The sequence below is a fragment of the Athene noctua genome, chromosome 9 (genome assembly GCF_965140245.1).
Source record: "Athene noctua chromosome 9, bAthNoc1.hap1.1, whole genome shotgun sequence".
In the NCBI taxonomy this organism is placed as follows: Eukaryota; Metazoa; Chordata; class Aves; order Strigiformes; family Strigidae; genus Athene; species Athene noctua.
The window spans coordinates 5776957-5797628 of NC_134045.1; the positions used below are offsets into that span (position 1 = coordinate 5776957).

At 47.0% G+C, this 20672-nt stretch overlaps 2 protein-coding genes across 12 annotated transcripts in view; one reads left to right on the plus strand and one right to left on the minus strand.

The window, feature by feature from the left end:
- Positions 1-848: 848 nt before the first annotated feature.
- On the plus strand, positions 849-5145 carry SETD6 (SET domain containing 6, protein lysine methyltransferase). 3 transcript variants are annotated; one of them, XM_074913103.1, is made up of 9 exons: positions 849-881; positions 1092-1190; positions 1282-1426; positions 1950-2091; positions 2347-2541; positions 2718-2841; positions 3108-3288; positions 3486-3628; positions 4063-5145. In XM_074913103.1, the coding sequence occupies exons 1-9, from the start codon at positions 855-857 to the stop codon at positions 4372-4374; spliced, it is 1368 nt and encodes a 455-aa protein (XP_074769204.1). In that variant the 5' UTR covers positions 849-854; the 3' UTR covers positions 4375-5145. The 3 variants fall into 3 exon arrangements, with proteins under 3 accessions (XP_074769204.1, XP_074769205.1, XP_074769206.1); XM_074913104.1 differs by having other exon boundaries at positions 3111-3288; XM_074913105.1 differs by having other exon boundaries at positions 3108-3400; positions 4063-4230.
- A 1579-nt stretch (positions 5146-6724) lies between these two features.
- The window catches only part of CNOT1 (CCR4-NOT transcription complex subunit 1), a 60473-nt gene continuing 46525 nt past the window's right edge, over positions 6725-20672 (minus strand). For 5 of the 9 annotated variants that reach the window (XM_074912856.1, XM_074912853.1, XM_074912854.1 and 2 more), the window contains exons 36-49: positions 19054-19196; positions 18355-18463; positions 18091-18260; positions 16743-16995; positions 14450-14698; positions 13706-13869; positions 13325-13442; positions 12752-12853; positions 12320-12493; positions 9990-10139; positions 8726-8906; positions 8202-8334; positions 7964-8098; positions 6725-7819 (exon numbers count right to left, since the gene is read on the minus strand). In XM_074912856.1, coding sequence (XP_074768957.1) covers positions 7741-7819; positions 7964-8098; positions 8202-8334; positions 8726-8906; positions 9990-10139; positions 12320-12493; positions 12752-12853; positions 13325-13442; positions 13706-13869; positions 14450-14698; positions 16743-16995; positions 18091-18260; positions 18355-18463; positions 19054-19196 — 2160 coding nt within the window. In that variant the 3' untranslated portion in view covers positions 6725-7740. The remainder of the gene's footprint in view (positions 7820-7963; positions 8099-8201; positions 8335-8725; positions 8907-9989; positions 10140-12319; positions 12494-12751; positions 12854-13324; positions 13443-13705; positions 13870-14449; positions 14699-16742; positions 16996-18090; positions 18261-18354; positions 18464-19053; positions 19197-20672) is intronic. The other 4 variants (XM_074912858.1, XM_074912860.1, XM_074912857.1 and 1 more) reach the window with 1 other exon arrangement.

Below are 20672 nucleotides of genomic sequence, written 5' to 3' on the forward strand. Positions count from 1 at the left end.
GGGCCACGGGCCCGGGCGGGCTCCTAAAGGCCACCCGCATTTTCTCCTGCCCTTCCGCCCGGTTCTGCGGGAAGGGGCCCCTCTGCTCCGTGGGGCTGGAGGGGATTAAAGACGCCCACAAATGCTCACGGGGTGGGCGCGGGCCGCAGAGAACCTCGTGGGGCCTCTTCAAACACCTCATTTGCACTAATTGGCTGCGTTAAGAGGAAGCAGTGAGGGCATCTGCCCTCCCTCTTGCTGGGCCTGGGGACAGGATGAATCAGCCGCGGGAGCGGAGGGGCCACCGTGTGCCCTGGGGAGGGCTCTGCAGGGAGAGCAGAGCCTGGCACCGACAGTCAGCGGGACTCGGCGGTGTTGACTGAATAAAGCCACGAGCTTAATTATCCTTATTAATTAGAGCCTGTTGCTCTTAACCCACGTCTGGTGGAGTGACCCTGCCGGGGACGGGTTCGCGGCACCCACAGAGGCACCAGGACCCCCTGAGGTGCGCCAGGACCTGGGCGGGGACACCAGGGTGTCGGGGAAAAGCCCCCGGAGCTCCCAGGGAGGCGCAGAGAGGCCCTGTGAGGCCCCCACACCACACCTGCGGAGGTCCCCGGGCCTCACGGAGAGGCGCCGTGAGCCCCCCACCCCTCCCGGAGAGGCCCCCCCAGGCCCCCCCGAGGCACACGGAGCGCCCCGGGCCCCCAGGGAGGAAGCGGCTGCTGGGCGGGGCCGCCCGGTGCGACTCCGCCGCCCGCCCGCCCCGACTGACCCTCGGCGGCCGCCGTCAGCCCGTCCCGCCTACCCGGAAGAGGCCGGCGGCGACTATGCGGTGGCGGGTCACGTGGTGGCAGACACGTGGGGGCAGCGTCATGGCGTCGGCGCCCAAGAGGCCCAAGGTAGCGGGGCAAGGGGGCAGGGACCGGCTCCGCGGGTGCCCCCGGCAGCGCGTCCCCCCCACCCCGCGTGTGCCGGGGCCCGAGTGCAGCCGCGGGGGGGGGGGGGGGGGGGTGGGTGGGTCAGAGCTGGCCCCGGCCCGCGGCGGGGGCGCTCCGGGAGAGGCCCCGCCGCTCCCTCCCGCTCGAGTGCCCCCGTGTTGTTCCCCGCAGGCGGCCGCCGGCAGCAGCGCCCGAGGGAGGGGCAGCGCCGATCCCCTCTCCGGCTTCCTGGCGTGGTGCGGGCGGGCCGGGGTGCAGCTCAGCCCCAAGGTGAGGCAGCACGGGGCGGGGGGGCAGGCCGGGCCGTCCTGAGCCCCCGCCCCAGCTCCCCTCACCGGGCCCGGCTCCCCTCTCGCCCAAGGTCCGCCTGAGCAGGGAGGGGGCGGTGGCGGGGTACGGGCTGTTGGCCGCCGCGGAGCTGGAGGAGGGAGAGGTTCTCTTCAGCGTCCCTCGCAGCGCCGTGCTGTCCCAGCACACCAGCTCCATCCAGGCCCTGCTGCAGGAAGGTGAGCACCGCCGCCGACCTCTGCTTTCCCCAGAGAAGGGGGCCGGGAGGAAGCCCAGGGACCGTTCCTGCTTTGTGGAGCAGGGATGCCAGCCACGGAGTGGGAAGGGGAGGCTGGATCCAGGCCGGGCAGTAAGAAAATCCCGTTACTGCCCTCGCTCTGGTCTTTCAGCAACAACCACCCCTACGATGCTGCTTTTGTTAAGGCCCAGACAGACACTGCCAGGGAAAAAGAACGGCACCTTTCTTGCTGAATGCAGGAAAACGGTTCCTTTCTTGCTGAAGGGGGGAGTAGGGCCTGGCGCTGCTCATCCATTGCTCCAGAGCAGCAGCTTCTGGTTCTGTGTCAGCTCAGGCCAAACCCAAGGCTGGAGCAGGCTGATGGACTAAAAGCATAAGTCCACACCCCAGGGTAAAGCCAGTCAAGGAGAGCTGTAGGATCAAGCTTTGGTTTTTAGAAGATATGTTCTCAGAGGAAAGGACAAAAACCTCAGGTAACTTCCCTTTTCTCTCTGGTTCTTTAGCCCAGGAGGCCCTGCAGAGCCAGTCAGGGTGGGTGCCGCTCCTGCTGGCCCTGCTGTATGAGTACACAGCCAGCGACTCGCCCTGGCAGCCTTATTTCTCCCTCTGGCAGGACTTCAGGAGCCTGGATCACCCCATGTTCTGGTAAGCAGGTGTGGCTGTGGGGTGGCCACTGTCTGGGAGGCAGAGCTTGGGGGTATGGGGTAACTCCAGCCCTCAGTGCTAACCCTGTTCTGTCAAGGGCAGGAGCCTGAGGGACCCCCCCTACCTGGTCTTGGAGCTAACCAAAACTCCAGAATTGGGGGAGAAAAGAAAGCTGAGATTATGAAGGAGAAAGGAGTTTAAAGACCCCTCTCCCTGGGGCAGATGGAGATAAGCATGCTGTTTTTCTTGCAACAGGCCTGAAGAAGAGCGAACAAGGTTGCTGCAGGGCACGGGCATCCCAGAAGCTGTGGACAAGGACCTGGCTAACATCCACCTGGAGTACAGCTCCATCATCCTGCCTTTCATGAAGTCCCACCCCAGTATCTTTGACCCCAAGCTGCACACGCTGGACTTGTACAAGCAGCTGGTGGCATTTGTCATGGCCTACAGGTGAGAGGTGAGGGCTGTGCTCTGACGAAGAGCAAGGACAAAGAGCAGGAGCACAGGAAACATCAGAGGCTGTGTTACTTAAAAGGCTGCAGTTGCACAAGAACGCAAGTGTAAGGTGAGACTTGCCCTGTGCTGCAGGGTGTAAAACTGGCCTGCCTCCATGTCTCTCGTCTTAGCTTTCAGGAGCCTTTGGAGGAGGAAGATGAAGATGAGAAGGGGCCCAATCCTCCAATGATGGTGCCTGTAGCAGATATTTTGAATCATGTGGCCAACCACAATGCCAACCTGGAATACTCCCCTGTGAGTGCAAAGCCACTGCGCCAGGCATCAGCACAGTTCCTCTTCCCTGCAAGGCCTCTGGGAGTAGCAGCACAGCAAGGCTGCCTCCCTGAACCTGGGGCAGCAAGTCAGGCCTGCATCTCGTTAAAACGAAGCTATTTTGCTCATACTGCATGCTTGAGCTTTAGCTAGGAAGAGCTTAGGGTCCTCCGAGCCTCTTTGAAACACCTTGTTTCGGATGGTAGGATCACAGCAGCTCTGAGCAGCTCTTGTCTCCCTGCCTGCAGCAGTGTTTACGAATGGTTACAACACAGCCCATCAGCAAGGGCCAAGAGATCTTCAACACCTATGGGCAGATGGCCAACTGGCAGCTCCTGCACATGTACGGCTTCGCAGAGCCCTACCCCGGCAACACCAACGACACGGCTGACATCCAGATGGTGACAGTGCGCGAGGCAGCGCTGCAGCGTGAGTGGCACCCGCAGCCACCAGGGCACGGACGGGGCAGGGATCTCTTAAATAGGCCTGAGACAGGGATCAGGGGTGACACCAGAGATATGCCTGTTCCGCAGCATTTCAGGTGGTTTTTTTTCATTTCTGGTTCCTGTTTGCCCTTCCCCTTTCCCCTCCCTGGTGGGTTTGCAGCTCTGCTCTCTTCCAAGCAGGCGCCAGAGGGGAAGCACAGCAGCAGCTGGTCTCCGAGCAGTGGGACTTCTTGTGCCAGCTGGAGATGGTGGGGGAGGAGGGCGCCTTTGTGCTTGGCTGGCACGAGGTGCTGACAGAGGAAGAGCTGTCCACGACCCTGAAGGTAAGCACTGCCCCGAGGTGGAGGAGTACAGCCGTGCAAACCAGCACACAGGAAGGGGGACAAGTGGTAGGGGGTGTGGTTGCCTAGCTTCCAGGCTTCAGGCGCTGTTAAATCACCTTCCCTTCCTGAAGTAGCCACCCACAAGTGCTAACATACCAGTCTTAAATGGCTCCCTGGCTGCTTTGCACCCTTGTAGGCAGCAGCTGAGATGCCCTTTAGTAAGACTGTTACCAACACCCAGGTTTGCTGTTTGAATGTTCTTCTAACCCACAAGTTACTTCTGATTAGGTACTTAAGCCTACTCTCTCCCCTTTAGTGCAGCTGAGGAATAATTCACCTGCTCCAAAAATGGGCCCTAAAACCCCATTTCTGTAGAGCAGAAAGCCCAGTGTACTCACTGCCAGTGCCTTGTCTCACTGCCTGGGTCGTTACAGGTGCTGTGCATGTCAGAAGAAGAATTCAGGGAGTATAAGGAAAAAGATGGCTGGGAAGATGACAGTGAGGAAGAGGAGAACTCTACCCTTTCCAACGAGGCTCTCTCCAGACTTAAAGCCCCTTGCAAGAAGCTGCTTTATGACAGCGTGCTGCTGACCCTGGAGTCCTACGGGTCAGACTTGAAAGCAGAGCAGGACTTGCTAAATAACAAAGAGGCTTATGAGAAACTGAGTCGAAGGGAGCAGCAAGCTTTGCACGTGCGCTATGGACAGAAGAGGATCTTGCATCAGCTGCTAGAGCTGGTACACTAGAAACCTCACTGCCTCTACAAGCGAACTGCCTGGAACTGTGCTGGGGAGGGGCAGGCCAGCCTTCAGCCATCTCCTCTACAGCAGCCAGAACAGATGGCAGGTGGAATACGGGCCCACTTGTCCCTCACATGGCAGCTTTTTAGCTACCTCGACATAAACAGAGTATCTTTCACAGCATGGAAGTGGGTTTGGTTTGGGTGGCCTCATCTTAGGATGGGAGCTCTGGAGCACAACTACCACCTTCTTCTAGAGGACTTAACACTGATGGCTGTTTTGGGAAGGCAGACATACACTGTCAGAGCAGCAAGTGGGTTCCTTCATTTAGCATCAGAAGTTTAAGGCAAGAACTGTTTGTCTAGATGAAGAGGGCACAAATCCATCTGGTAGCTGTTACAGAGGTTCAGAGTAAACATCTGGCAGGTGGAGATGCTGACAGCAGTGAACTCTTCACCTACACTTAGTTAATACTGAGCATTTTAAAGAGTACAAGCCCATCCATCTGGTTTTCATGCAGGCTCAGTAGAGCAAGGTATTTCCTTTTACCTCTATAAAAGGCATCTCTGTACAGGCTTGAGACTCCTCTAAAGGAGCACTGTCACAGCTCTGCAGCTGCTGTAGGCTAAGCATTTGATACACACCCTCCAGTGATACGGTTCTTCCCAGAACTCCAGCATTGCTCTGCATCATGTTTTTTCCCCTCAGCAGTTTTTGCGTGACAAAACCCTGGAGGTTTGCAGGCCAAGCTGTATTTAATAAAGACAATGTTCCTTACCCAGCCAATGCTGCCTACTTCGACAGGGTGCAAAGCCCCATCTATGAGGGGGGATCTTTGCTGCTTCTGCAGTTACAAGTACTGCAAAAAAGCAAAACCCAGGCTGTACACACAGAGATAAAGGTCAGCTACAGCACTACCTGCACTGCTGGGGGCCAGGGTGGTTTTAACACTACCTAGGGAGCTTTTTAGTTTCCCTTTTACAGTGGTGTAATGCAGTGGCTGTTTAAGAGTCCGGTTTGCCATCCTGGTACTTTTGTCCCTGCAGCAGACTAGATTTCAGGCATACAGTGGTTCAGAAGGTTACCCATCATTCCTTAAACATGAAGGGTGTTATACCCAGGGGCACTGCTGGCAAGGACACATAATCCTTGGGGAGCTGACACCAGTACTATTTACTTTGACAGTACCAGCTGCAGGTTCCTCACTGTCAAGAGAGGATTATGAAGCGCAGTGGCCTCCATCCTACTCAGCCAGATCTTGGCTGAGTCCTGTCCCCCTTCCACCCCCTCTTTACACCAGCCTAACAGTTCTTAAAGCCTAAAGGAAACAAGCCATGTACAGCAGCATTAGTACAGAACCAGAGAGACCTTTGAGCTTTGAGTCATTAGAACAAGTCAATAAGTTCTGCATGGAGTTAAATGGCAGAAAAAAAAATCCCATGGCACGTGGACTAGATAAAGAAAAACTGGTTGCTGGTAATTCTCTGTATCCTAACCTAATACAGAAGGAAGATTAAGCTGGAGTTGCAAAACCAGGGCCAAAAAATTCCAACTTCAAAAGGCTCAGTTTCAGCACAACTGCTGACCCGCCAAAGTGCCAGGAAATTATAGGAACTGGCAAGACATTACTCCCTGACACAGCTGACTGAACTGCCCAGAAACAGGTCACAGAACTCCCTCTGAGCTGCAGTCACTGGCACTGCTGGCTCAGTGGTCCCTTGGAGCTAGTTTTTGTTCTCTGCAGCAAGAGCACAGCCAGGTACACAGTCCCTTAAACGTGAGCAGGAAATCCTGACCTCTCTACCCATACAACAGCAGTCAGCTAGCTTTAACAAACCAAACTAGTAACATTACCTAAAAAAAACATTGAAGCACTATTTCTAGTATCTCCTAGGTTGCAAAAGGCTAAAAGACTTTGTAGTGTTAGCAGCACTGAAGCTACCTATCCTTATTACAACTAGCAACCTTGCACAGATCCTTGCTGAAGGGAATATGGTAGCAGGGTGCAAGTTGTTGGAAGTGAAGCGGGTCTGCTGTCTGTGCTCTGTACCCCTCCACTGCAAGCAGTCTCCTTTCTAGCACAACCCTGTCAGGGACAAACTCTGCTCATGAAATCACAACTGAAGTTATTTCTATCTCCACACAACTGTCCTGTCCTGCGCTTCAAAACAAGGCCCTGTCTAGTCCCAACAATTCTCCCCTCTGAGCTTATATGAGAAAAGAAACCCAGGTGTTTTCAGTAAGGCAACACCCAAAACACACTGGAAAACTGCAGGCTTTGGATGGAACAGGCTTTGAAAGACATCAACTGGCCAGGCAGGATGGAACTGGAGAGAAGAAGCACAGTGGCACGTGCTGCATGTCATGACTTTAATGTGTAACTACAGTATGCATACATACAAGAAGTGGGAGAACTAAAGCCCAAGAACTAGAAAGGTTACAAAATACAACACAGGGACCAATACTTTACAAAACATTCAAAATCCTTACAAAATGGGCTGTATTGGTCCTTTGGGTTTTTGTTTTGTTTTTGTTTTTTTTCTTTTGGTTTTTTTTTTGTTCTTTTTTTACAAACTTATACTGTGTGGTCAAGGGTGGGGGGCCAGGAAAGGCCTAGATTTAACCCCCCACCTTCCAAAATTTACAAGTGTCAAGAAAAAAAAAAAGCTATAGGCCTGGTCTCTGGTTTCTTTACTAAAAACAGCTGACCCTCTCCCAAAGGGCCTGAGGTGTCTTCTCCAAGAGGAAGGAGACATTCTCTGACTGCCTCCACTTGCTGTCTGTCAGCATTGGATGTGGGTGGGGGGAAAGCAATGCTGAACCTTAACCCCTCCCTCACCCCTCCCATGCTCCATAGTATTCCCATATTCCAAACACATCCACCTTTTTTTTTTTGTAAAACAACTTAGTGATTTAAAGGTCCCCCATCCACATAAAGAAAAATAAGTTACATAATATTATAACTGGCTTTTCAATATTCTTTGGGAGTCTGGGAATGCCAGGACAAGGAGGTCTGCCCCAGACAAGTGCTTGGCATCAGCAGCTGCCCCTTTATTACAAGCTGGACAGGCACCAGTTACCCACCTGCCTCTTACACAATTTGCACAAACCCAAAAGTCCAGACAAACGTTTCTGTTCCTTGTATTTACACTAGTTCAAAATGATATTCACAGCATCTTCTGAATTTTGGCCAAAAGTCAAAAATTTGTTTCAAACTTTGGAACGTGCCCACATAGACTTTCACCCAGGGTCTGTTGTGTCTACCCAATCAAGGGGGCTGGGAAGGTCAGGAGGAGCCTTACAGAGTCTTCTGTCAGTCGATGGGACAGGGACCTCCAGGCAGGCACGCTTGCAACGCAAGATGCAGCTCATCTAACTGGCACCAGTCCCTTCCATTACTTGCTGGGCCTGCTTCTGCCCCATGCAGCACTGTGCAACCGACTGGAACAACCTGAACACAGAAGCAAAGCAGCATTAGGTGCGTTCAGGGCAGGAAACAGCACTTCTGCTACAAAGTGCCAAAAACGCAAGGTGCAACTCAGCCCCTGCTTCAGATAAATTGTTTTAGTGATTTTTGTGGTTGATTTATACTCACTTCTCAATTTCTGGAGCACAGTGAACAAACTCATGGTTCCAGAACTTAAATGCTGGATTTTTTATCAGCTCAATGAAAGTAATAAGGAGACCCCAGGGATGAGGCCTATTTACAATCAGTCGTTCCAAGAGTACCCTGAAATCCAAAAGTAAAACCAGTCAGAGCTAGAAGATCCAAAAGACAGAAGGAAGGAAAGTGAAAAGCTGCACGCTGGGAAGTTAAATGCCTTCCCTCTCACCTAGTGATCTGCTCCTGGATAGCCTCAGTGTTGGCCTCTGCAAACAGGTACAACATGGTGCAACTGAAGTAGTGGGTGTGACTGTTGGGATATCGCAGCTGATTGGCAATAGCATTCAAGAAAAGGTACCGGCCTGCAGGAAAGGAACAATGAGTACACAGTTTCACTTACACACACACAAAAAGGAATAAAGCAGCAACTAGCATAGCTTAAGATTAAGGTTTCTGAGCCTGCCTTATGAAGGTACAAGAAACAAAAACTGAAGATATGAAAAAGTCTGATGAAGCCAAGCTGAGGGGGGCAGTAAGAATTCAGTTCCTCCTTATTAATCTTATTTCTCATTCCCTTGAATACCCTGAACATTTGGTTTTAATATTGCTCCTGTATCCTGTTTAATATTCTAACATAGCATTAATTACTGTGAATTTACTAACAGCTACACAAAGTGATCTCTGTGTTTCTCATAGCTCAAGCAATCTGCTGTTAAATTCAATATTGTTGAACTAGAAGCATTTCCAGCTCACCTTCAGTGTCCAGGTCTACTGCCAAATTCTGGAAGATGTCCATGTGAGCTGAGTGGGTAATGGTGCTCATAGAGGGTGTGCTGCCTTTGTTGTGAATGTGCGCAATAGCTTGAGTACCTACGTAGAGCACCAGTGCATTAATCAGCTGGATGTTGTAGCGGTTGCCAGGTTCATTTGATACCTAATAGCAAAGATATAAAAAGCATTAACATTCTATATTCCTCCAGCAATCAAAGGTACAGCATGTACAACAACAGCATCCAAATATCTTCTTGATTATACAGAAGACAACACACACTGACATCCACAAATTCAATCTGGCATTTACCCTTTTGTAATATAGCAGTTTAGATATAAATATATATATATTTTCAAAAGCATCAGCAAAGTGTGGACAGACCCAACAGACAATTTTTGCTCCCTACCTAAAAAAAAAAAAAAAAAATATATAAAGGCAATCTGAATACACCAGTGCCAGAGGCTGGCTGAAATGGAGATCACCTGTGTGAATGCATCAGTCTGAGCAATTTTCTGAGAAAGTCCAACTTCAGTCCTGATGTCTGCTGCAAGCCAAGCCATGTGACGTACAAAATGGTGCTGGCTAACAATTCTGAACTGGGCTTTAGCTAATTTACCTTTTTACCCCTAAAACATTAGCATGCAGATCCACAGATTTCTGTAACAATGAATCCCTTTGGAGTAAAAATTTAATCAGATTCTAAAAAACTGCAATAAAGTTCAATAAAACCCACTGAAACTCAGACAATCCCTGGGTAAACAGTGCTGAGTCGGTGATGGAAGCCACAAGACACTCCATCACCCAATGGTTGAGGACAAAAAGAAGCAAGCTCGATGTAATCCGCTCTAACTACATTCTTCACTAAAGATTTGCAAGATTATGCACTAGAGACATGCCAGCAGAAGAGTCAAAGTTTTGGATAATCTTTCCTTTTTCAGTATGAGCATTTGGCAGCTCACATAGATAAAACCAACTACTTTTAAACTGAATCACTTTAAGGCCATTAAAGTAAACATTCCTCTTTCCTTAAATTCCACTTGGCTGAAGCTACTTAACACACATTTAAACTGCTATGGAGTGGTAGAAGAATTATTCAGAGAAGCATGCATTTTCACAGGCTTTTCTACCGTCTGGAACACATGCTTGCTACACACCAAAATTCCTGCAAGAAATAAGGGCAACTCAGCCAGCAAGATCATTTGTCCCACATTTTAAATACATCATCTTCTGAAACCAGCGACTCACTTGTAGGTTGCTGCGCAAGTCAGACAAAAAAGTGACTGGAGAACGGGTTTTGAGATAGGAATCCAAGTCTTTCTTGAACTGAGGTGGCATCACTCCAGTGAAGTTTGTGAGTATTCTTGGAGCAATGTTAATCTCACTTAACATGTCCACCTGTTGAGAGAAAACATTCAGCTAGGCTGTAAGTACTCTCTAAAGGAAGAAATGGCAAAAGCAGCTCTGTAAGTGATCATTACATCAACTACTGCTGTCGATCACTTCACCTACCAGCAATGAAAAGGAAACACTAGACTTCTGCAGATTTCAGAAGAAACTTGGTCTCTAATGTGCAAACTTATTAGATGACTGTCTCAAAGAATTGAGAGTAGAGGATAAAAAAATTCAAGGGTGAAGGCCGCAGGGGAATTCACTCACCACCTTTGAAGTATCTCTATTTACACTCAAGACAGTTTGGTAGTTAAAGTGCAAACATCCACGCAAGTCAAGAACAGCCTTCTTCAGTCTCAAGAAGTGCTAACTGAATGAGTATTCCAGCTTTATTCCCATCACCCTGCACAGCTCAGGCAAGGGAGAATAATAGGACAATACCTTAGCAGTGTGAGAAAGGTTCTAATCATTCTCCCATCAGGAGACTGGCATATGCCCAAAGATTTAGTTAGGTAACATTAACACTTTTCAAAGTCTCTCCCCATTATGCAAGAGGCTTGCTTCAGAATGGTAGTTTATCTAATTATTTGCAAGATAAGATGGTGCCCGTGGTTTCTCATCAAAAAGTATTTACAATGCCATAGCGCTCAGACACCAGGTCTTCTGACCTTCTGACTTCTGAACTCCAGTCACCAGCATCCTGCAGAGCACAAACTATACAATCCAACACTGTGTGGGAGTCGGATCTAGGGACACCATCAAGTCAGCCTCCCTTTGGAAAAAGAAAAGCCCTCCAGTTTTCCATGCAGAAGCTTGGTTCTCGACGCAGTTGTCAAGTAACACAGCTCCCGACAGCCTGTCCTGTCAGGTTGAACCTGAACAGACCTCGCAAGCTCAGTATCTACAGGTGCCAATGAAGCCATCCAGTCCAGAGGCAAGCTTTATGCTTCCAACTCCAACAAACTTCATACAGGACAAGGATTGTATCCCGCTCAGTATGGAAACTGTCAAACATTGAGCACTACAAACATAACTGAAACCTATCTGCTTTAAAAATGCTGTTCTGCTAGCTACTATGCCACTTAAATTGCGTGTCCCCCAGGGCTCGGTGTTGGGGCCACTCCTGTTTAACATCTTTATTGATGATCTAGACAAGGGAATTGAGTGCACCCTCAGTCAGTTTGCAGATGACACCCAGTTGGGTGGGAGTGTTGATGTGCTCGAGGGCAGGGAGGCTCTGCAGAGAGACCTGGACAGGCTGGAGCCAGCTGGAGGAGTTTCAATAAGGCCAAATGCCGGGGGCTGCCCTTGGGCCACAACAACCCCCAGCAGCGCTACAGGCTTGGGGAGGAGTGGCTGGAGAGCTGCCAGTCAGAGAGGGACCTGGGGATGCTGATTGACAGCCGGCTGAACAGGAGCCAGCAGTGTGCCCAGGTGGCCAAGAAGGCCAATGGCATCCTGGCTTGTGTCAGCAATAGCGTGGCCAGCAGGGGCAGGGGAAGGATCTGACCCCTGTACTCAGTACTGGTGAGGCCGCACCTCGATTCCTGTGTTCCTGTGTTTTTGGCCCCTCACTAAAAAAAGGCCATTGAATGACTCGAATGTGTCTAGAGAAGGGCAACGGAGCTGGTGCAGGGTCTGGAGCACAGGTCTGCTGGGGAGCGGCTGAGGGAACTGGGGGGGTTTAGTCTGGAGAAGAGGAGGCTGAGGGGAGACCTCCTGGCCCTCTACAGCTCCCTGAAAGGAGGGTGCAGAGAGGGGGGATGAGTCTCTAACCAAGGAACAAGCAACAGGACAAGAGGGAATGGCCTCAAGCTGCACCAGGGAAGGTTTAGACTGGATATTAGGAAGCATTTCTTTACAGAACAGGTTGTTGGGCATTGGAATGGGCTGCCCAGGGCAGTGGTGGAGTCCTCATCCCTGGAGGGGTTGAAGAGTAGAGCTGACATAGCACTGAGGGATCTGGGGGAGTTGGGAACTGTCACTGTGAGGCTCATGGTTGGACTGGATCTTCAAGGTCTTTTCCAACTTAGATGATTCTGTGAATTACCTGTTAACTTTTGAACGGTTGCATGAATTCAATTATCAGTTAAACTGTTCCCAGATTTCCAGTCTCAGCCAAAAAAACCTGGGTAAGGAGTATGTTCATCATTAAAGCTCTTCAAACTCATGAATGTAAGTCCTACCTTTAGATTGGGGGTGAAAGGGTCTGGAAGCCTCATGTTCCGTGGGAAGGCACTCAGGATCAGATTTCTTAGCTGAATACAGTTAGGTGGGATCACATCACAGAACCCGTAGTGGTAATCACAGAGAAATTCTGGGAAATCATGCAACAAGACCAGCAACACACGCAGAGTGCCCTATGAAATAAAATAGAAAAGAGGTGTGTAAGTGTTGAAACTGCCACCAAGACCTTGTAGAGCTATCCTTCTATGTCATGTGGTTAACATTAACAGGAAGAAATTAATCTGGGAAGGTTGCTTGTTTCTGTCCCACACCAGATTTGCATTTAACTTTAAGATATAAAAGAACAGTAAATTGTATTTTGCTACCAGAACACCTCTACTTTCAGACAACTTTGGTTGGAAGTAGCATCAATTAGCTGACACATTTTTTACCTTGTAAAGAATTTGCATAGGTTTGGTGAGTTCCACATTTCTAAGGAAAGGAGCCAAGTACTTGAAGAGATCGATCAATAACTGGGCATACATAGGCCAACCCTGTCAAGAAAAAAACAGCAGGTGGAAAAAATGCAATGAAGATCAGTTATTTTAATTTCAAAACTATTAATTAGATTGCTCTTCATATAAACCTGGGACAAAGTTACGTCCTACTGTTAGCTCTAGCAGTTGAGAGCAGAACAGCTTGTTTCACAAGGCCTTCAGCTGCACATCATATGCTGTGGGTGTTTCCAGAACATTCAACATGCCATACTGAGCCAACAGTATTTGGTCTAGACTACAGCTTTTCCAGACTTTGACAAAGGCATGTTTTTAAATTCAGTTCACCCTATATTCCACAGTTTATTGACACAAATACTCTCCTCCATGCAGTTAGGTTACTGTGAATATGGAAGACAACAAAAACAGAACAGCCATGCTACTAGTGCACTTCAAGATGTGAAACAGCACCACAACAGATAAGCATCCGTGTGAGCTTTTTAATTCAGAAGAGATAAACTGCAGCCACACCTTCTGCTGTGGTGTATGTGCCAGCATTCTTGCAATAAATATCCGATGGGAGATCAGTTCCAGCCAGGCATAAACAAAACCTGGAGCTTTTGTAGGCCTCAGGATGTGAAATGTGTTACTGAAAGAAAAGTTAGAGCAGGTTAGAAGTGCACAGCAATAAGACTGCTTTTCATAACATTGAGGGGAAACATACAAAGCAAGGCATTTCAGCATCTTGAGTTTTACCAGTCATCCTTCTTAAAACAAGCAAGTGGACAGTCTATAGGAGAACCAGTTATTCTGAATGTGATTAAGCCACCACAAAGGAACAGTCAAGATAGCCTTTAGATGAAAAATCTAGATCCTACCAGGAAAGCATCGTGGCCAATCTCTAATACATACCAGAAAGCTGTGAGTGTTTGGAAGTTGATGGTCTCCAGCACATGCTCAGGAGCATTTAATTCCAACAGCAACATGATGAAAATGCGATGGTAAGGAAGTTGCTGAAACTCACTCTGCCGAACATCATGGTCTTGCAGAAGAACTCCCACCACAATACCTAGAACCTAAAGATATCAAGACATTTCAGCAAGAATTACTTTAGAAGTCAGCCTACAGATAATACTTCAACCATCAGTAAAAAAACCCAGGTGATTCTAACGAAAACCAAGAAATCTAGTTATTGGAAGCATTACAATATAATCTGTATCAGCAACTCCCAACCACTATACTTGGCTCTCCCTGTCCCACAGATCACAGTCACAATGACCGACCTGGCAGTGTTGGAAGGTCTTAACTCAAGACCACCTAGCCATAAACCAAGCGGTGTAAGAACATAGACAAGGCCCTCACAAAATCAAGGCAGACACCCAGGATCACCAACCCTAAACCACACTCTCTAATGAAGCTTTTTCATTTCAAGGCACAAAGTGGGTTTCAGGTTTGATATGGAATTTTTGTGAACAAGAAAGGCACTTAGCATCCTGACACTACACTCCACATTTTACCATTTTGGTGACCAACCCATTAAAGTCCTCATCTGATACTTCAGCAGTAGCCTGCATTAAGACTGTATTTTACATTTATCAGCAAAGGTACACCCAATTATGGACTTTAAATGCCATGAGTACAAAAAGGGTTCCCAACCTTATTCAGGAGGTTGATCTTTGTAACTGTGTTGGTTGCCTCCCCAGAGTGCTTCACAAGCAGAGCAATAAGTCGCACAAAAGCATCCAGGTTGTGGTAGCATTTGGCTCGAATCATAGTGGGGTTGGCAGCAGGATTATGCTGTTGCTCAGCCTGAGCACGATAGCTGATTTCAACACACATTTCAGTGCAAAGACGGAAAAAACGGGTGATCAGGTCATCTGTTTTCAGAATTCCTTGCTGGTGCATCTATCCAGGAAAGGAAAAAAGCCTTAGAACCATAACCACAGGAAGTTAATTTTACAACTTATTTCAAACAACACACACTTTATAAAGTCCCCACCTTGCCTGGCACAATTAATTTGTATCACACTCTCAAGAGACAGGTAGCAAGGCATCTCTGCTACTTCTCCCCAAGATGAGTATTTTCAAGTTGAGGATGGCAACACCATTTTAGCACAGAGATTTCCTCCCAAATAGTCTTTTTGATCCCAATTCTTTTCAAACCATCAGCATAGATGAGGAGCCTGTTTCACTATCAGTTCTGCCACCAGCACTCAACCTTGCATGAAGGACAGCAAAAGGCAGCAGCAGTTCAGTCTGTCAGGCCTTTAGGAGCCCACACAGGGTGTACAAGCTCTGCAGACTTCAGCTGCTAGCTCAGGAACCATCACTGCTGTGCAGCAACATTCTGTATAAGCAAACTGCACTGGGAAAGTGAATTCTCCTTATGGGGACATTACATGCAGAGAAAGACTGCGTGGGCTTCTTTTGTTTTGCATTGGGGTTGTTTTTAATAACATACATAAAAAAGAGATCTCCTTTTATTTGTTACCCACAGTATTAAATCCATCAAAAAGAAACAAGTTATACTGCAGGAAACCTCTGGGTTTTAAAGAAAGCATGTTACTTCTAAACTGCACAGACATGAAACTATATGAACAGCATAATTGCTAACTCTTGGCGAACTTCTGGAGAAACTTTTTTTTAAAAAAGGAATTCATGTATCTGTCCTCAAAGTTCTATGCTCCTTGTTCTACAGATTAGTTGAACGGAAGCAACACTTAATTTAAGCAGCCAAAATTATGGTCATTTAAGTTCAGTAATAAAACCTTGCTTAATGCAGTTATTACAAAATACTCCTTTAAAACCCACAGCTAAAGCCTGTAAGGAAGAAATTATATATAAACACTGCACTTTGATATATTTCAATTGCTATTTCAAATCTGATCAAATACATACAAGAGGTAAGCAAACAAGTGTGATAAAAGGGTGAAGCAGGAGAAAAGTGCATTGAATATTAGAGTATACTATACAGAAGTAGGCTTTATAAGCATACTTTAAGGTGTAAGAAGAGTGGGGTCACATGAAAAGGTGAATATATTTTTTTTAAATAGTGGGTTTAACAAAAGACTTATTAAAAACATTCAAAAAATGATGCTATGCAGTAGAAGTCAGACCAACAGAAAGCTGGCTACAGGCCAGTTCAGGACACTAAAGTCGCATGAAAAAAATCACTGCATCAGTCAAGGTCTTTATGCATATTTCATAGCTTGAACTTCTCATTAGTAGCGGCAAAACCTGTGGCATTTCTGCAAACAGATTAAGTCAGGGGGCTCCTTGCAGCTGCAGTCAAGGAGCTGCCAGGAGCACAGTTTTAGGAAGATGACTGCAGATGTACAGGGAGTTTGTGACCACACATGTTGGGCTACTGAGGGCATCTCCCTTCTCAGCCACACCTGGAAGGCAGACGTGGGCTGTTCATCACACCTGTTAAGTTGCCCTGGAGCAAAATGTTGGAGGCTGTTTAAATTTAGGTATCACTTTAGCTAATGAAGTTTCACATTTTTCCTCACTCTAATGATTCTAGCTAGAAAAGGGATTCCCTTGTTCACATGGTCTGAAACAATTCACCCACATGTCTGTCTATTAGCAGTTTCCTTCTGTAGGCTGTCAGTGCTTTTACTGTCACCCATAAGGAGCAAGACTAGTCAAGCTTCATTACACAGAGCATGTCAGAACTGTTCCCAACAGCTATCTTAGCTGAAGTTTGTTTCCTACCAGACTTATCCCAAAACTCATGCTCTGAACTGACAGCTTGTTGCTACAGTATCTGAAGAACACGATTTGGCAAAGAGCGGGCATTTGTAAAGAACTTTACCATCAAAAACAGACAAAATTTTGATAGTCAACTGCCATACACCTGAAAATTTCAAAAGGATGCCTAACATGGGTTATAACACTGCTTTAAAATGGAGGGCATCACACCCTACTTATGTTGAATAAAAAGCACCTTTCTTTCCAAAAGCTCTACCTGTCCAACAAACGCAGAGAATGCTTTGGTACTGTCACGGCCCGCTGCCGCTGAATGGTAGAGGTTCACCCACTCCCTCAGCAGGTATTCTGCCTTCTCCCTCAGACCTGGTGGATCATCATACTCAGAGGCTTGGGAAATTCCCGAATGCATCATGAAATTTGGACCTCCGTGAGCGCGGTCAATCATTGCTTCATAGTTTGATCGGACCACTTCCATCAGCTGGGGTAATCTAATGCAACAGACCAGAGCAAGAGCTGGGTTAGAACTTCTCCTCCCCCAGGACATGTGGGAACTGGAAGCAGATTCAAATATAGTTGAAAGAAAGCAAATTATTTCTTATACTAAATCTTTGTATCTTCCAGTCCTCCCTGGAATAGCCAAAATAAGTCATGAAAGCAGATACATTTATGATGAAAGAAAGAATACTGAAGTCATGCAAGCTTTGAAGTTCCTCTAATTCATACAGCAGTGTGTTGCAACAAAGCACGACTACTAGAAATAGCTTCATTTTTGCAGACTTTGGAAGCCCTAAAATGCTCCAAGATAGTGACATGTCAGTGCTAAACAGCCTGACTGGGACACTAAATCTGGCTACAGTGAAAGTCAGACAAAGACACTCTACCCACACCAACTGTAAACAGAAGGACTTTTCTTTTGGGACCTCCCACTACCAGTTGTGTTAGTTGTGGCAGCCACTGCCACCACCACCAGCCAGCTGCTAGTTACTCTCATGGCAATCCAGAATTCTCCAAGCTGCAATCCAAGTCTCCCAAACCCAGCAGCAACTGCTTCCACCTTAATAACAGGAGGCCTGCAAGTCCCACAGGTATTTCCAGAGGCTGTGGCAACATTTGCTGCCGTTATCTGCTGCTGGATACACAAGCCATGTGAGATTGGTGGATGATTGGTTTGTAGACTCTAAACAAAACTGTCTATAGAAAAGATTGTCTAATCTCATTAATTGCTTGTGAGTAACAAATTAACATTAACACCTAGATATTTAAGATTTAAACAGGTAAGAAAATTGCCTAAATTTGAGATAAAGCAGGAATTCAAGGAAGTTTCTCACAGTACCATGGTATTTTGGAGCACAGTGCATAGAAAGATTCTTCTGCTCAAGCATTCGGTTTGACATGATGCTGCAACTGCCTCGATTTTGACACAGAATCAGTACAATTACATTAGAGTAACAGTTTAACACAGGACTGCAGCCCTAAAGAAAGTTAAAAGCTGTATGACTGAACGATGAGACACTGCCTATATAACATACAAATCATAAATAAGCATGAGAGAAGTAATATATTACACAGTATTTCAATCTCACCCTTCTGGGGCATTTCCTCTGGAATGAGCATTAATCCTCATGAGGGTTTCAATTGTGTGAAAGAGATCTGCCTCTGTTATGTGGGCAACACTTCTCTCATCCACCAACAGGATCTTCACCAACTGCATGGCAAATGCCACAGCCATGTAGTTCAAGCCATTCTCCATTGACTGTCAACGTGAAAAAGGTAATTTAAGTTTAACCACAAATCTTAGAGTGGCCTGACCATAACCCTTCTCCTCCAAAAGAGCAGGTTCCCTTTACCTGAGCCAAGTGAAGGTCATACTGCTGCATGTTAACAAGGTGATTGCGGATTAGCAGCTCCACAGCTTCCACATTGTACTTGTACTCATCTCTGCATTCAATCAGGCACCTGAAGAATTGGACTTTTTAAAAGTGTACTTAAACACAGTTTAAGCAAAGCAACTAAAATCTAATACTTCAGAAACTGTGTCGTTCACTGTGATTCATTACTCGGCTCCAAATAAAGCCTCTTCTAGAGCATTCTCTAAGGTAATGTTTGAGTTCAGAAGAGTCATCAGCCTCAAGCATTTGTTGCCCTGCACAACTGGTCACAACAGCCCTTCAAGAGCTTCAGTTTATTCAGCATAAGAAGCCTCTCAAGGACAAAGTGGTACATCTGTCTAGCTGAAGCACTAGTGCTTCTGCTGTAGGCATATACCATGTCACAGTTTGTGACAGCATATAGAGAAATTCTCTATAATAGAGGAAAAAAACCCCAAAGCATCTCTGATGCTTAATTCCATTAATGATTCCCATCATGTTCTAGGATAAAGCAGCATTATGAGAAGATCTAGTTACTTCTGACAAAAAAGCTAGCTAATTTTGTCTGTCCAAATTGCAGCAATGCATAATATTAAGAGGCAAGTGATTCAGAATAACACAGTAACTCTCAAAAGATGATGAAAGCTATATCAACATCGCTGCTGTCTCATAACTGACCTAGTAATTTGTTTATTACACCACGGAGATCCATATGCACGGCCATCCTGCAGAGCCTTCAGCACAAGCAGATGACACTCACGATAGCGAAGCAGAAGGTCAGCGTCTGCCCCACTGGTGGCATCCAGTAAGCCCTCTACAGCCTAGAATAGATGCAACCTGTTAGCAGAGGAAAAAACAAGTCCTCTTCCAAATCTTCCACAAATTACATCAACAGGAGTTATCACCAGAAGACTTGGCAGACATGTGAAAACCAACTTAGTCATCATGCTGACCCCTTGATAAGACCATGTCAGATTTTACCAGCTACTGTGGCATCTACACATTCACTGTACACAGCTGTCCTACTACAAACAAGCCTACAGTCTCTCTATGCCCCACTGGCTTTATATATGCACCAAATATTATGAAAGACCACACTAGTTTGTGCTACAGCTTCCGTAAGTCAATGCCTCCTCACGAGCAATTCTGCATATGGTTCATAAAAAACTATAACAAAGAATATTTACAGAACCTGCCAGAAGTCAGCTATCAGGTTCTTGGTGCTGCAAGAGCTGCAGCACTCAGAGATGCATCTGTGCTAGTCTATAGCAAACAGAAGATGAGTCCTACAGGGGCAGCACAGTTTACCTGCTCAAGTCAGGACTAGATCCTTTAACAGGTACAAGCACTGTCAGTCAAGAGCAGAGTTTCCCTCCATGCTTCAGTTACTTTTGTTTTGCCACTGTTCTCAGATCCTCATGCAGAGAGCTCAGAGTCCTTCCACTGCACTCAAATTTGACTTCTCTCTACATTTGTCACTATGCTCTGTGCTACTACACAGGCACTGACGTGGCTCACCTCAGAGCTCACGGCAACACTTCTCACCTGGTACAGTCTACTAGTTCTTGCTAGGATGGAGTTAATCTTCTTCAGAGCTGCCCATATAGTGCTGTGCTTTGGATATGTGCTGAAAACAGTCTTGTCAACACATCAGTGTTTTGACAGTTGTTGAACAGAACTTGCACACTTTCCCACTCTGCCTCTCCCACCAGAGGGTAGACTGAGGATGGGCAAGTGTTTGGGAAGCAACAGTCAGGACAGCTGACCCAAAGGGATATCCCACACCGTATGACATCATGCTCAGCAATAAAAGCTCAGGGAAAGGAGGATGAAGGGGAGCATTCACGTGTTTGCCTTCCCAAGGCAACGTTACATGCACTGAAGCCCTGCTTTTCTAGGGGTGGCCACACATCAGCCTGCTAATAGGAAGTAGTGATTTTTAATTTTTTGTTTTGTTTATGCACACAGCTTTTGCTTTCCCTAGTAAACTGCCATAATCTGAATGAACAAGTCATCTTGCCTTCCCTTTATTTTCTCCCGGTCCTGCAGGACAGTGGCAGGAGCAAGCAGCTGGATGGATGCTTGGCTGTTGGCCAGGGTCACCCCACCACACACTCATTGATCAGTTACTGGAAAACACAATACCCAAGTGTGCCACTATAAATCCAGTACCGTGTTCAATACTATCCACCTACAAAGGCAGTTTGAATATTTTCTTTGCTTCCAAATCATCCTGAAATCAAAGACTACTCTGGAGTGCAAGAGCTCTCTACTTATATTTGAACAAACCTCCCCTA